The 14,871-nt window shown below is 38.9% G+C and overlaps 1 protein-coding gene and 1 pseudogene across 1 annotated transcript in view; one reads left to right on the top strand and one right to left on the bottom strand.

Moving 5' to 3' along the window:
• The window catches only part of ADAMTSL1 (ADAMTS like 1), an 878,428-nt gene that overhangs the window by 241,018 nt on the left and 622,539 nt on the right, over positions 1 to 14,871 (bottom strand). Inside the window, exon 6 of the mRNA XM_047098171.1 lies at positions 6,967 to 7,093. Coding sequence (XP_046954127.1) covers positions 6,967 to 7,093 — 127 coding nt within the window. The remainder of the gene's footprint in view (positions 1 to 6,966; positions 7,094 to 14,871) is intronic.
• LOC124502458 (non-histone chromosomal protein HMG-17-like) lies at positions 8,600 to 14,213 on the top strand (annotated as a pseudogene).

Here is a 14,871-nt window from a genome sequence, read left to right as displayed (position 1 = left end):
GAGGAATCAAACTACTTGATTTTAAGACTTACTTTAAAGCTATAGTGGCCAAGACAATGTGGCACTGGTGAAAAATTGACACATAGAGCAGAATAGAGAGTCCAAGAAGAGACCCATGCACAAATGGCCAGTGGACTTTTGACAAAGTTTTAAAGGGAATTCAAGACAGAATAAGTCATCTTTTCAACAAATGGGGCTGATAGAGTTGGACTTTCTAATACCAAAAAACATAACCTAGATATATCTTATAATACCAAGATATACTTTACAAAAAAATTAACAGAAAATAGGTCATTGATACGGGGCTAAAATATAAAGCTGTAACACTTTTAGAAGAAAATATAGGAGAAAATTTGTGACCTGGGATTAGGAAAGGAGTTCTTTAATACAATGTTAAAGGCACAGTACTGGAAAGAAAAAACTGATAACTGGTCTTTATCAAAATTAAAAGTTTTTGCTCTATGAAAGCTAATATTAAGCAAGCTTTGGGGGGAAAGAGTAACTATTGAGAGAAAATATTTTCAAATCACATATCTGACAAAGGACTTGTAACCAGAATGCATAAAGAATTCTCAAAACTCATTACTAGGAAACCAAGCTGCCCATTTAAAAACTGGGCAAAGGACTTTAACCAACATCACATCAAAGAAGAAATAAGCACCTGTGTAGTGGGCAGCATAATTTTGACCCCTCACTCCACCAGAGATGCCCATGTTTTAATCCCCAGAACCTATGAATATGTTATGTTAAGTGGAAAGGGAAAATTAAGATTGCTGATGAAATTAAGACTGGTAATCAGCTGACTATAAAATAAAGAGATCATCTTGGACTATCTGGGTGGGTCCAATGTAATCACAAGTGTTCTTTAAATTGGACGAGAGAGATGGAAGAAGACATTGGAGGTAGAAGGAGATGTGAAGATTTTACACTGCAAGCTCTAATGATGCCAAGCAACTTAGATAACCTAACAAGCTAGAAAGGGAAGATCAAAGAAAATGAATGAACTCTTAGAGTTTCCAGAAGGAACAGAGCTCTGCTTAACATCCTGATCTCAGCTTAGCAAGACCCATTTCAGACTTCTGAACCTCCAGAACCATAAAATAATAAGTGTGTTGCTTTAAGACACTAAGTTTGTGGTAGTTTGATACAGTAGCAACTGGAAACTAATAGAAAATGAAAAGATATTCAACATCATTAGTCCCCAGGAAAATGCAAATGAAAACAATGATGATATACTACTTACTATGCACCAATTAGAATTGCTGAGATTAAAAAAATACTGGCAATATTAAGTGATGGCAAGAATGTGAAGCAATTGAAACTCCTACACATTGTTAGTAGAAATGCAAGATAGTAAGCTACTCTGGAAAACTGTCTGGCAGTTTCTTAAAATGGTAAATATATACCTACCATATGATCTAGCCATTATACTCCCAGGAATTTACCCCAGAGAAATGCAAGCATATGTCCATATGAAAATGTGTATATGACTATTCACAGCAGCTTTATATATAAGACCTCCCAAGTGAAAACAACCCAACCTCTCTGTCAACAGGTGAATGGAGAAACAAACTACGGTATGTCCATACACTGGAATTACTATACACTAGTGATGCATGCTACAACATTAATGAATCTCAAAATAATTATGGTGAATGAAAGAAGCCATCTGGAAAATAGCATATATTGTATAATTCCATTTATATAAAACACAACTAAATCTATAGTGACAAAAAGAAGATCTGTGGTTGCCAGGGGACAGAGGCAGGAGAGCAGAAGGGATGAATTACAAGGGCACAAGAAAGTTTGGGGGATGATGGATATGTTTATGAGCTTGATCATGGAGATGGCTTCACAGATATATGCACAAAGTCAAACACTTTAAATATCTAGTTTATTGTATGTCATTTATGCCTCAATACAGCTGGTTAAAAAAATAATCCAGTACCAATGGATTTTATTTCTTTCATGGATTCATTTAAAAATGCTGTATTACAAGTACCCCCATGACATGTGGAAATTGAGTCCAAAATGATTAAAAAGAAATTGAAATTTGAGAAAAAGTTTTATTGTAGCTTTATTTACCAACTTATGAATTTATTTCAGGTTTTCTGTATGTATGAGTAATACATAGTTTTTAAAAAATGCATATCTAGAGGCACCTGGGTGGCTCAGTTAGTTGAGCATCTGACTCTTGATTTTGGCTTGGGTCATGATTGCAGGGTTGTGGGATTGAGCCTCGAGTCAGGCTCTGTGCTGAGTGTAGAGCCTGCTTAAGAATCTCTCTCTTTCTGTCTCTTTCCCTCACTCTCACTTCTCTCTAAAATAATTTTTTAGGGGCGCCTGGGTGGCGCAGTCGGTTAAGCGTCCGACTTCAGCCAGGTCACGATCTCGCGATCCGTGAGTTCGAGCCCTGCGTCAGGCTCTGGGCTGATGGCTCAGAGCCTGGAGCCTGTTTCCGATTCTGTGTCTCCCTCTCTCTCTGCCCCTCCCCCGTTCATGCTCTGTCTCTCTCTGTCCCAAAATAAATAAACGTTGAAAAAAAAAATTTAAAATAATTTTTTAAAATGTTAAAAAATGTTTAAGTCTCAAGTAGATTGTTTAATAGCTATCAAATAAGAACCCTAAGTTGTCAGGAGGCATTGTGTCACAGTCTCTTAATTTTCTTTCTTGTGGTGCATAAAATACTGGCACATCTTTTAATCAGTGATGTCTTAGATTCAAAGAAATGCAGTATATTCAGAATTGAATCACTTAACACCTCTATCACTCCTACCATGGTTTAAGTTGTCATCATTCCAGGAGTGGCTTACTGTGACAGCCTCTTGACCACTTTTCTTACTTCCATAGTTGGACCAACTGTAGTCTATTCCCAACACAGTAGATAGAATAATGCTTTTAAAAATAAATCAAGTCATTCCTCTACTCAAAATCCTCTTGTTAATTCTCATCTCATTCTGACTAAAAGCCACAATCCTTTCAAAATCCTACAATATCTGCGCCATTCTTCAGCCTGTCTCACAACCCTGCTGCTTTCATGATTTCCTCTAGTCGTCTTTAAACTTACTTTTCTTTAGGGGCACCTGGGTGGCTCGGTTGAGTGTCCGAATTTGGCTCAGGTCATGATCTCACGGTTTGTGAGTTCGAGCCCTGCGTCGGGCCCTGTGCTGACAGCTCAGAGCCTGGAGCCTGCTTCTGACTCTGTGTCTCCCTCTCTCTCTGCCCCTCCCCCACTCATGCTCTGTCTCTCTCACTCTCAAAAATGAAAAAAATGTTAAAAAAAATTTAAACTTACTTTACTTTAGTCAAATTAGCTTCTTTGCACTTCCAGAAATATGCCAAGGATGTGTCTACCTCAGGGCCTTAGTACTTGCTTTTCTCTATGACTGGAAATCTCTTTCCCTTGACTTTTGCATGGTGACCTCAGATCCTGGTTCAGATGCCACCTTATCAGTGAGTCCTTTTCTTACTAACCTGTTGAGTATTGCAACTCCCTGTAACACACTTGGCTGGCAGCCCATCCCTATCTCCTGTTCTTCCCTGCTTTACTTTTTTCCAAGACTCCTACCACCATATGACACACACGCATTTTATTTAGTTATTTGTTTTGTCTGTTTTTTTGTTTTTTGTTTTTTCTTTTTCTTTCTGTCCCTCAGGAGACTTAGGCTATCCAGGTGATTTCAAAACACACCAATTCATATGTGAGGTTTGCAAAGCTGGAGATATTAAATTGATAGCAAATAGGCTGGCTTTAGTTCTAAGTATATATTGCATACACTTGGAAAATATGTAATAGGGTACAAGCCAATACAATTTGCAAGAAAATGAGCCTTTAATTTCAAGAATCAAAAGTTAATGTTAGTTAAACTTATTCTTTTTTTGTTGGGCTGGGAAGTTGAAGTGACCGGGAAAAATGGAAAGACTGAATGCTATCAGTGGACAGCCTTTGCCTTTAAAAAAGGGGAAAATGTGACTTGATCTCTCTTTCTTGTCTGTATTTGTATTAGGCAATTATAATGTCTTTTGATACAAAGATGGTTTCTTTTTTACGTGCCAGCAAATGGCAGCCATTGGATAAGTTTCTCCTACTTCTCTTTTTCCTTCTGGCACTTCCCGCCATGGTCTTTCTCCACTCTTCTGTTTTCTCTTTGTTCCCCCAAGGCTTGATAACATTAAAAAAATCTTGGATATAAGTTCAGAAGAAAATGAGTTCAATGTGGGGAATCTGAGTGCTAGGAGTTCGAAGAGAGCATGTGGCTGGCTTACAGTGCCTTTTGGCAGAGAGCAGGGGACAGATCTGGCACAGCTCCTCCAGGCCTTCACGGGTGGGGAACTGCTCACCTGGCCAGCACACTGGGCCCCGCAGAGCAGCCTAATCTTCCCTGCCTGTGGGTCACTCACAGTCTGTAAATATAGGGTGGAAGATTCTTCTGGGGTGGAGAAAACGTAAATGAGGCAGTTTGTTCAGCATCTGCTATACATTGTGGCGAGGTACATGCATATGTTGGGCTTTATTCAGATAAATCATTTTGTCATGAGGCATCGTCAGTGCTAAGGTAAATGAATCAATTGTGTTTTGTCATTATGGATAATCATCAGGTTGTGTATTATATAATTTACCTATTCTTGGTCCTGAATTGAGTGCTTTTCATTGAAATACCTGTTGGCAGACCTGGGGATGACTTATGGCCCTTAGTTTGCTTCAATTTGTTCTTTCAGAGCTTCTCCACATTGTTCCAGTGATTCAGGCCCCAGAGGTCCCTGATGACACCCTAACAGGAGGGTAAGAGGACTATCTATCCAGGCAGAGTGTTTAGGCAGATAACATGAATGGGAATGCAAGGAAGATTCCCTACCCTTACCCCTGTCCCTGCTACAGAGCAATTACTGCACAAGACAGAGCAATCTCCTTTTTTTGTGCCTAGCAGAAATTCCTAGATTCCTAGATAACAAGCATTGATTCTAATTATAAATAATTAGAAAGACTTTAACTCTTCTAGGGTTTGTTTTCCATATAAGTGACTTTTAAAATGTAGCTTTCCCCTTCCCTCAAATATCCCACCATGACTTCAGAGATTTACAAAAGAATTATGCCTCTATCCTCTGGTTTTCATCTTCCAAATTCTTTAATTTTTCATCTTATAGAAAGAAGCTACCAACATACGAAAGAAAAAAATCTCACCTGAATGCACTATATCAATGTCTAACTTACCTCATCCTTCATTTTCTCTGCCAGAGTCTCTCTCCCCCACAGATTCACATTTTTCACTGCCTGCAGGGGTGTTAGAATGTAGAGTTCCCTGAGCTGGTACCTCCAATGTTTCTGGTGTTTAAAAGTCCCTAGTCTTTCTGGCTACTACCTTTTCTTCCCTAGAGCATATTCCTTTGAGCAAACTGCCTTTTTCTGACTTCTGGGAATAATTCTCTAGCACATACTGCCTTTTTTCTTGACCTACAAGTCCATTTAAAGCCACAGACCCCACCAAATGTCAACTGTTTTTTCCCAGCTAGTCAACAAGTAGAGAGAACAAAACCACATTCAGTAAAGATATTCCTTCTCAGTTCCCAAGCCAGGGGAGACACATGCAAAGATACTCAAAGATCTATTAAAGGATTCTGGATAATGGCAAAATCTGGAGACAGTATACCAAGCAAGGTCAGATTATTCTCAAAATATATGTCTTAGAGTACAAGAGATGCCTTATTTCTTTTTTTTAATGTTTATTTATTTATTTTGAGGGAGGGAGGGAGAGAGAGAGAGAGAGAGAGAGAGAGAGAAAGAGAGACAGAGAGAGAGAGAGAGTCTGTGAGAGAAAGAATCTCAATTAGGCTCCATGCTGTCAGCACGGAGCCTGATGCAGGGCTTAATCTCACAAACTGTGAGATCATGACCTGAGCCAAAATCAAGACTTGGATGCTTTACCGACTGAGCCACCCAGGTACCCCAAGAGCTGCCTTATTTCTATCTATATCTGATGCAGTACCTAGAGCAGTGACCATCACAGAGGACATTGTATTGTAAAATGATCTGGATTGCTGTGTGACTGTGTTGTTATTTTAGGTATCATGAGAACATATACCATCTCCTCTAGCAAGACCCAGCTGGGCAGACATCTGAGGTACCTTGTCTTGGCCCATCTAATTGCTTTCAAATGTCCCACCATGGAAGCAGTCAGCAGGGTTGTGGGACAGTTTAGAGGAATGGATAAGTGCTTAGGTTCTGGAATTGGACTCTGGGCTCGAATCTTGGCTCTACTACTTTAGAGTTGTGTTACTCTGAGCAAGTCACATAATCTATCTAAGCTTCAGCTATCTTATTCATAATATAAGAATAAGCAACCCCTTGCTAAATGGCTGTTATAAGGATAAAATGAGATGATCATGCAAAGCTCTCAGCACATATTGTAATAACCATACATTTACTGTGATTGTATAGAGAAGCTAAGACACAAGAGTCAATAAATGGCTTCACATAATCGCTGCCCAATATTAATTCTGAAAGAACCTGTGATCAGCACCAATAAAAGGTCATTTTGTAAAGGAAGGCAGCGTGATTTCACAGTGGCAGAAGTGAATTTGTTTAGGTCTGCACACTCTCCCTGCTGTATTCCACCAGGCACACCAGACTACATATCAGGCTGAGGCTTGGATGCAGCCCATCTTCATTGTGGGCAGCAAATTGCATGTCTACGTTTATAAATAGAGTGTGTCCTGATCCATGTGTAGTTCACTCCTGTTGTGCCACCAAGGAAAAGTTTCCTCCTTGGGGTTGCAATGGGTTACCGGACTTGGTCTACCTACACTAATACACAAAGCAGGAACATGAAGCTTTCTACAACATTTTCAGGTTCATATTCATTTTGGTGGTGGCGTTATTCCCTAGATGCTGAGGTGAGCCAGCATGAAATCAGGGGAGATGAATTAGCCAACAAACCCAAAGATTGCCCCATGTTTGTCGTGTCTTACATTTGGTTGCAGAGAGCTGGGATTTGTACTGCCCTCGGACCAGTCGGCAGGTGGACCCATCCCCGTTGCAGACTCCACAGTTATCTTCCTTCATGGTGCTTCCGAGCTGGTGATCACAGCCAACAATCTAACAGGAAAGAGAGATGTATAATTCAACCAGGTGCTCACTGTAGGGATCCATTGTGAGGCCCATCATCAACCACTAAATGACCCTCCCTTCATTTCTGAGGAAGCATAAAACGTGCTTCCCATAAAGGGGAGTGAATTCAGCTGGAATTTCAATCAAGCTAGGGAAGAAAACAGGTAACGATGTTTTTACAGTTTAAATATATAAACAGAAAGAAGGGTGGAGAGAGAGAAACAGAGAGACAGAGGGAGAGAGATAGAAAAGAGGCAGGGGAGAAGGTGAGGGAGAAAGGAAATCTTCAACTATTGATATTATAGAGTCTTCATTAAAAAATCATTCCCACTGTCAATAATTATGATTCTCGAAAACTACAAAAATACAATCACGAAGTAACTGTAGCAGGAAAAGTTCCAAGAATTATTTTCATGTTCCATATGTTCCTTAGGCTGTAAGCTGTGTAAGGGAAGGGGTTTTATATATGGGGTCCATTGGAGTACATTGATGTATTCCAAGCAACTAGAAGAATACTAGAAAAATATAAGCCCTTAATAGATATTTGCTGAATGATAATGAAAATACTTCCCTTTCTATAGCACAACTAAGAGACAATCACAGAATCATCTGACAGAGGCAAGATCATTTTATGTATGTGTGGTAGGAGAGGAGGGTTGATGTGGAAGGCAGCAGATAGAACTAATACTGAGGCCCTTTTTGCCTGGCCATGTCCTGTACCAGGCACAAGTATCTTGTTAATTCTGAGAACAATTAGGCAAGGTATCTCTCCATTTTATAGCTGAAGCCATGAACCTTGCCAAGGTTACTTTGCTAATAAGTAGCTGAGTTCTAAACACATCTAACAAAACATTTATGCTTAGTCCAAATCAGGCTTAACAAAATCACAAGCACTTAATCGAGTATATGGACAAACTCATTTGTATTTTTATTCTTTCTTTCCTCTCCAGTGTTCAAGTTAAAAAATTCAAATCCAAACTGTATCAGGTTGTATCTCTATAGTTCTAGTTAGAGCTAATATCAAAAGACTTATTTCACTTCCAAATGATTTCAACTATTGTCTTTGACAAAAGTCAAATGAAAAGTGTAGGGACATTGGAAGGGGCTTCTCTCCAGAAAGTCTCCACAATCCATTTTGTCCTTCAAAAATCTGATTGTTAATATGACCTTTCTTTGAGGCTTGATTTTCCTTTTGTACCTTTAATTAATAATTGCAAACACACGTTTAGGCAAAGGTTTGAGAAATACAATTATTTAGCAATGCATTACACATGTGCTGCATTTTAAAATGCCGTAATGTGTATTTTTATACACATCATACATATACAGGAAACTTTTAAAATAGATGACAAGGCAGTAACTCCTTCAACAATTGCACATTGTTTGAAATACAAAGTTGTCAGGAAAACACACTGCCCAGCCTTATGTGGGGAGCAAAGGTGGTTTGGCTCTGTCCTAGGGGTTCACTGTGGTCAGGCTGCAATTCACCTCAACATGTTCACAGGTTGCAGTGAGGCCACGTCAGAATTCACCCAAGCTTCATCCCTGCAGAGCCAGCACATGCTGGTCTACGACTTCATTGGTATGTTTCTATGGAGCTGCAGTAAAATTATTTTCAAAAACTTTCTGTAGATGAATCCACATAGGAACTGAGTTGTATTCTGAGCGCAGTGTGAAATGGGAGTCCAGAAGTAACTTATTTACAAAAAACAAAAAACAAAAAATCATTTAATCACTTAGCCAACAATGACCAAGACCTGCTATGGGCCGGGCACTGTGACAGGAGCAAAATCCAATGGTGATTTAAGCACATAAGGGCCTACCCCCATGGGACTTAGAGTCTAGTAGTGAAGGAACATATTACTCAAAGCATCACACACAAAAAATGTAAAATGATAATCGTGATTCAAACTATAAAACGCAGATACGTGATACCCTGAGAACATAAGATATGGAGAATTTGATCTGGTTAGGGAGGTCAGAGATCTTCCTGAAGAAGAGTCTTCTGAGCTGGGATATGAATGAGATGCCAGAGTTAACTAGACGAAAGGGGAGTGCTGCTGTGAGATTTACTGCACGTCAGTCATGTGCAGTAACTAGCTAGTTAGAAAGTAATTCAAAACCAAAGTTGGCAAAAAACAAAAACAAAAACAAAAATGTCAGAAGACTAAACCATCTGATTGCCTTAATAGGGCTGAATCCTTTGGAAAAACATGGCAGTCTTAATTTAGGCAGTATTCAAAGAACCATTGATTCATCTGTTCCTTAGGGTTGGAAAGAGATGACCCTAATCTTACAAGATACTCAGCACTATGGAAGGGTGATAGGCAGTGGGCGTGGGAATTTACACTCTCAGGTGTCTCAAAAATAACTGGGTTTACTCTTTAAACTAAATAAATTTCAGGTTCCTCAACATATTTAACTTTCTCTGGAAAAATTTTAGCAGTCTCTCATGTACCTAAAGAGCCAAATAGGAGATTACCATGAAAATCTCTCTCTAATCCTAAAGATTTCTTATGGCTCCAAAGCCATTTTAAGAAAAGAACAATCCAGCTTCACAGATCCAAAGTAACAGTCTAATAGGAGCATCTAAATAGAAGGTGACATACGTTAAGGCTAATTTAACCAGATGTTAAGTGGATTTATGGGCATCAAATATGAACCAAATGAGTTCGAACTGGGCTTTGTTTAACTTCAGAATTGAAAAGACAAACATCTCCCTGACACACTTTTCCCTACTTTGTATCAATTCCTGTTTAAGGTGCCAAACTATTCTAACTCAATTATTTTTAAAACGTGGAATATTTTAGCATCAGATAAAATGTTCTTATTTTGGTCCAAGTGGAAAACTGTTTGCAGTTATATCAAAAAAAATCATTATTGACATATCTCAGTCTGCCTCAATCTATTGATCTGGAATAACTGTTAGATTAATTAAAAATTAGTTAAACTATTACCCTGAGGGATATCATTAATAACAGAGAAAAAAAGAAATATACACAAATGAGCTTATTTGGCAGTTATAATGACAGATCTCTCTGTGCCTTTGCACATACTATTATTTCTGCCTAGAGTGCTCTTCTTAAATTCTTAATTTAGAAGAATCCTATTCATTCTTCAAATGTCAAATTAAGTGTCTCCTCCTCAAAAAAGCCTTTTTTAGGTTCCAGAGCTAATGGCTTTATTCCTCTATGCATCCTCTATGCGGCCATTTGTTCATACCTCCATGTGGCAGAGATTATTGGTTGCCACCCAACATCCATCTTCCCTATTTTTCTCAGTAACAGAACTTCAATTTTATTTGGGGGTAGCAATATATCCAGTTAAAAGAATATATTTTTCATTGGCTGTGTGACCAACTTGTAAATAGTGAAATAAAAGTGAAAGTGTTGTGTGGGACTTCTGGGAAGTCTACTTGAAAGAAGCTGATTAGGGCACCTGGGTGGTTCAATCAGTTAAGTGTCCTCCTTAGGCTCAGGTCATGATCTCATGATTCGTGAGATCAAGCCCCACATTGGGCTCTGTGCTGACAGCCCAGAACCTGGAGCCTGCTACGGATTCTGTGTCTCCCTCTCTTTCTCTCTCTGCCCCTCTCCAGCTTGTGCTCTCTCTCTCTCTCTCTCTCTCTCAAAAATGAATAAGCATTAAAAAATTTTAAAAAAAGCAGCTGACTTAGATAGCCCCTCCTGCCCTCTAACAATCTCCTTCCTTCCTGTTGTGTCCAGTTGCTATCTTGAAAAATGAGACAATACTAAGAATGGGAGCCTTGCAGTAAGGATGGCAGAACAGAAAGAAAGAGCTTGGTTCTTGAACTCCCTTTGGACTGATGACGAGTTGACTTCTTTTTTTTTGTGAGAGAGTAAATCCTTTATGTGCTTAAGCCATTATTACTTTGGGGTTTCTTTTATATACACCCAATTCAAGTAGTTGTATAACTTATATTGAGCTTAATCTATTAATATGTCTGTTTCCATACCAGATCATGGACTATTTGAGAGGCTGTGTTTCATTAATTAATCTTTGTGCTTCTGCTGGATGGCACAGCGTTTGACATTTGACATGCACAGTGAATGCTGGTGAATCAATGAAACACATAGCAAACATAATGGTTTGTTAATGAAGGCATTGTAGATTACAGATAGGCAGCTTTAGACTGCAGTCGTTGATAGCACACACGTAGACAAAAATGCACATGTATGTGTGTATGTGTGCTTGTTCGTATCTGTGTACACAGAAGAACAGACACATCATAAATGACAACTACAGGTCAAACTTAAGCTTCTGTCCTGATGCATGCACAAGAATTACAGTAAAGGGCTAGTATTTTTAAGTGACTATTTCCCAAGTGCACCTATGCTCATTATTTAGTGAAGTGTCATAGAAGGCAATGTTCAGGTCACTGAGTTCCCAGGCCCACCCCATTCTGGACAAAACATTAAAGTGAGATAGTGACCACTCATAACTTTGGCAACTACGCAGAATATTTTTATAAAGGGTGGAACACTAACTGAATATTTTGGCCTAATGTATTTTTTTTTTTTACTTTATTTATTTTTGAGAGAGAGACAGAGTACAAGCAGAGGAGGAACAGAGAGAGAGGGAGGCACAGAATCCGAAGCAGGCTCCAGGCTCCTAGCTGTCAGCACAGAGCCTGACGTGGGGCTTGAACTCACAAACCGTGAGATCATGACCTGTGCCGAAGTTGGTCACCCAACCGACTGAGCCACCCAGGCGCCCCTGGCCTAATGTATTTTATTCGTATTCTGCTACTAGGTATCAACTTGATACAGCAGTCTATTCTCTGCATCTGAAATGACTGCACAATGTTACGCTCTCTCTCTCTCTCTTCCTCTTTTTTTTTTTTTTTTTTTTGGTAACAAAATTTTATCTCAGGTGACATAAAAAGTGAAAAGCTCCAAGATATTTTTGTAGTTTAAACCCCATTAGCCAGTCATCAACTTTTGCTTTTCTGTCCTGATTGTACCCTTTTCACACTCACGTACATATGTACAAGCACAGACGTGCAGTCCTCCATCCTACGTTTAAGTAGAACATACACACTTACCACTGCTGATTCTTCTTCCTTCTCCTTCAGGGTTTACTCGGGGCGGGGGGGGGGCAGAAAACCCTCCTTAAACAAAAACTAGGGTGATGCTATCCAATCCGAATTGGCTTACAGACTTGAAGCACGTCATGCCAATTTTAGGCATCAGGGCTATAGAGTGTGCTGATAGGGGTCTCTCCCTTTATTTTACAGAGCTAATAGTGAGTGAACAGACAGACCACAAGACTGGAATTCTCTAGACACTGAAATATGTATAATAAAATGTCTTCACTAGGAGCCACAGGAAAAAGAAAGATTATCATCTGAATAATTTGGAGAATGTAAATAAACACAATCTATAAGCCGATACCATGCCCCAAACTGACGTGCTTAGATGGGTTCACTGCTGGCCCCAATTCAAATGGTTTCCCATAAGGACCTCAACTTCTAGCATCAAATACTGAGCCAGTGATGTCAAGCTTTTCTTGATCCAACACCATGAGGTAAGAAACTTTTAAATCCCTTTATTTTCAGCACAAGGAAAGACAAATATGGAAAACTTAACTGTGCAAATCTGATCACAGCTGCTCTTATTTATAATTATTTAATTCAGATAGAACTTTATGGGGAAGAGTGAGCTCTTACATACTTATAACTCATTTACTATTTACACTAATAGGAAAGATATTGTAATCTCCAACTTCACCTTCAAAATATTTAGATATTGATTGATTTGTTTATACTTTACCTTTTTACAAAAATATCTACAGCAAATATACGTACATATATAAACACACATATATATACATATATGTATACATATATGTATAGATATATGTATATAATTCAAGACAATAAAATAAATACAAGCACACATGGGAATATGGGGCAAGCAGAAAAATAAGTAAGAAAGATGAATTAAAGCCAGAAATGAGAGAACTACACAGAATGCATACTGAGGTTGTACACATTGGCTAGATGTGGGTTACATGTCTGAAAATGAGCTTCCTAGAAGAGAGGAAAACATGAGCAATTGCAAGAGTTACAACATTACTGGATCTTCTAGAAAATGTAAAGGATAATGTGTTCCTTGTAGTAGACACTTAATAAATATTTATGTAATGAATGAATGACAAACTGACTGAGGAGAACCATAACTACTCAAAGTACTGAAATCCTAGATATACATTTACTGTGGTTTTCTGAAAGACAGTGCCATGTAACAATGTCCCAATAACAACTGAACAAATAAATATAAGACCTTTCAAAGAACTGGCTCTTTAATTACCTTTGATGAACTCTAGTGGTCAGGGAACATTTGGTAAAAGCAAATTTTCAGAAGCCAAAACAAATCATCTAGGTACACAGCATTTTAATGGATAGACTTCATCTAAGAATAGACTTCATACCACTTAGGGCTGGGCTGGCAAAAATATGGTACACGTGCATCTATTTTTCCTGCCAGGACCCATGACAGACATTGCTAATCAACTGTAGCACTCTTTGCCACTGAAATTTTATGTGGCCCCAAATCTTCAGTGACATTGTGCTCTAGAAGGTCAAATCCAATAGACTATGGCTATCTTTGGAGGAGACTACACCAATTTACTATTCCAGAGCCAGAAAAATGAACCAGCTGACTATCATTTGGATGATTCAACATAAATCTTTCTCTTAAAAATAACCTTCTTGAACAGTGTGAAGAAGAAGAGGAGAGACCCCTGGACCCACCAAAGTCCGTGTGCTGCTGCATCCCCGTGTCCAATGCCTGTGCCCTGCTGCCATTGCCACCATGGTCAAGGGATAGACTGATGGGGATGCTCATGGAGATAAAGCCAAGGTAAAGGATGAGTCCCAGAGAAAATCTAAGGTGATCTACTCAACCTACTCCTCCAAAACCAGAGCCCAAGACCAAAAAGGTCCTTGCAAAGAAGGGGTAGAAGGTACCCAAAAGGGAAAAGGGGGAAAGCTGATCTTGGCAAGGATGGGAATAACCCTGCAGAAAATGGAGATGCCAAAACAGAAGAGGCACAGAAAGTTAAAGGTGCCAGAGATGTCAAGTGAAGTGTGTGCATTTTTGATAAATGTATACTTTGGTGATCATACAATTTGAAATACTATTTTTAATCAAGTATTATAAAAATGCAGAATTGTTTTTTAAAGCTATGTTATTAGCACACAGAACACTCATTGTTGTTTGGGGGGAAGGGCATACGTCACTAATAGAATATCCTGGAAGCTAGATTGATATGAGGGGAAAAAACTGTCTCTTCTAGTTTTGAGAAAATTCCTCTTGGTTCCCAGGAGAAGAGATTCCTTGATGTTGACACACATTAGCCATCTTGGCACAGATATTTTGTGGTGCGGAAAAACTAAAATTCATTTTTTTGTCCTCATCTCCCTCTCTGCCTTCAACTTGACTCCCTTAAACCCAAAGACCTACTGAAATCTGAGCCTAAGAAATGGTTCCCAGTCCCTTAAAAGAGTTCTTTTTTTAGCTTGTGGATCTTCAGATTGATAATTCTGCCATTTTCATTTCCCGAAAGTCAGGGTCAGCTTGTGAAAAGTTGTTAAGCAATATGCTAAGCGTGAAATGTTAACCTTCACTCTAAACTTTCCCTGTTCAGAGCATCAAATGAAGACTTTATTGGGTTTTACAGTGGCATTCTGATTTTGGTAGTCCATTGAAAAATGGAGTTTGAAAGTTGTTGTATACTGTTAA

The sequence above is a fragment of the Lynx rufus genome, unplaced genomic scaffold (genome assembly GCF_022079265.1).
Source record: "Lynx rufus isolate CCGP_SWC_20201006 ecotype Redwood Valley unplaced genomic scaffold, mLynRuf1.p SCAF_10, whole genome shotgun sequence".
NCBI lineage: Eukaryota > Metazoa > Chordata > Mammalia > Carnivora > Felidae > Lynx > Lynx rufus.
The sequence above is the reverse complement of the archived record's forward strand: the minus strand, read 5'-3'. Positions and strand labels throughout refer to the sequence as shown.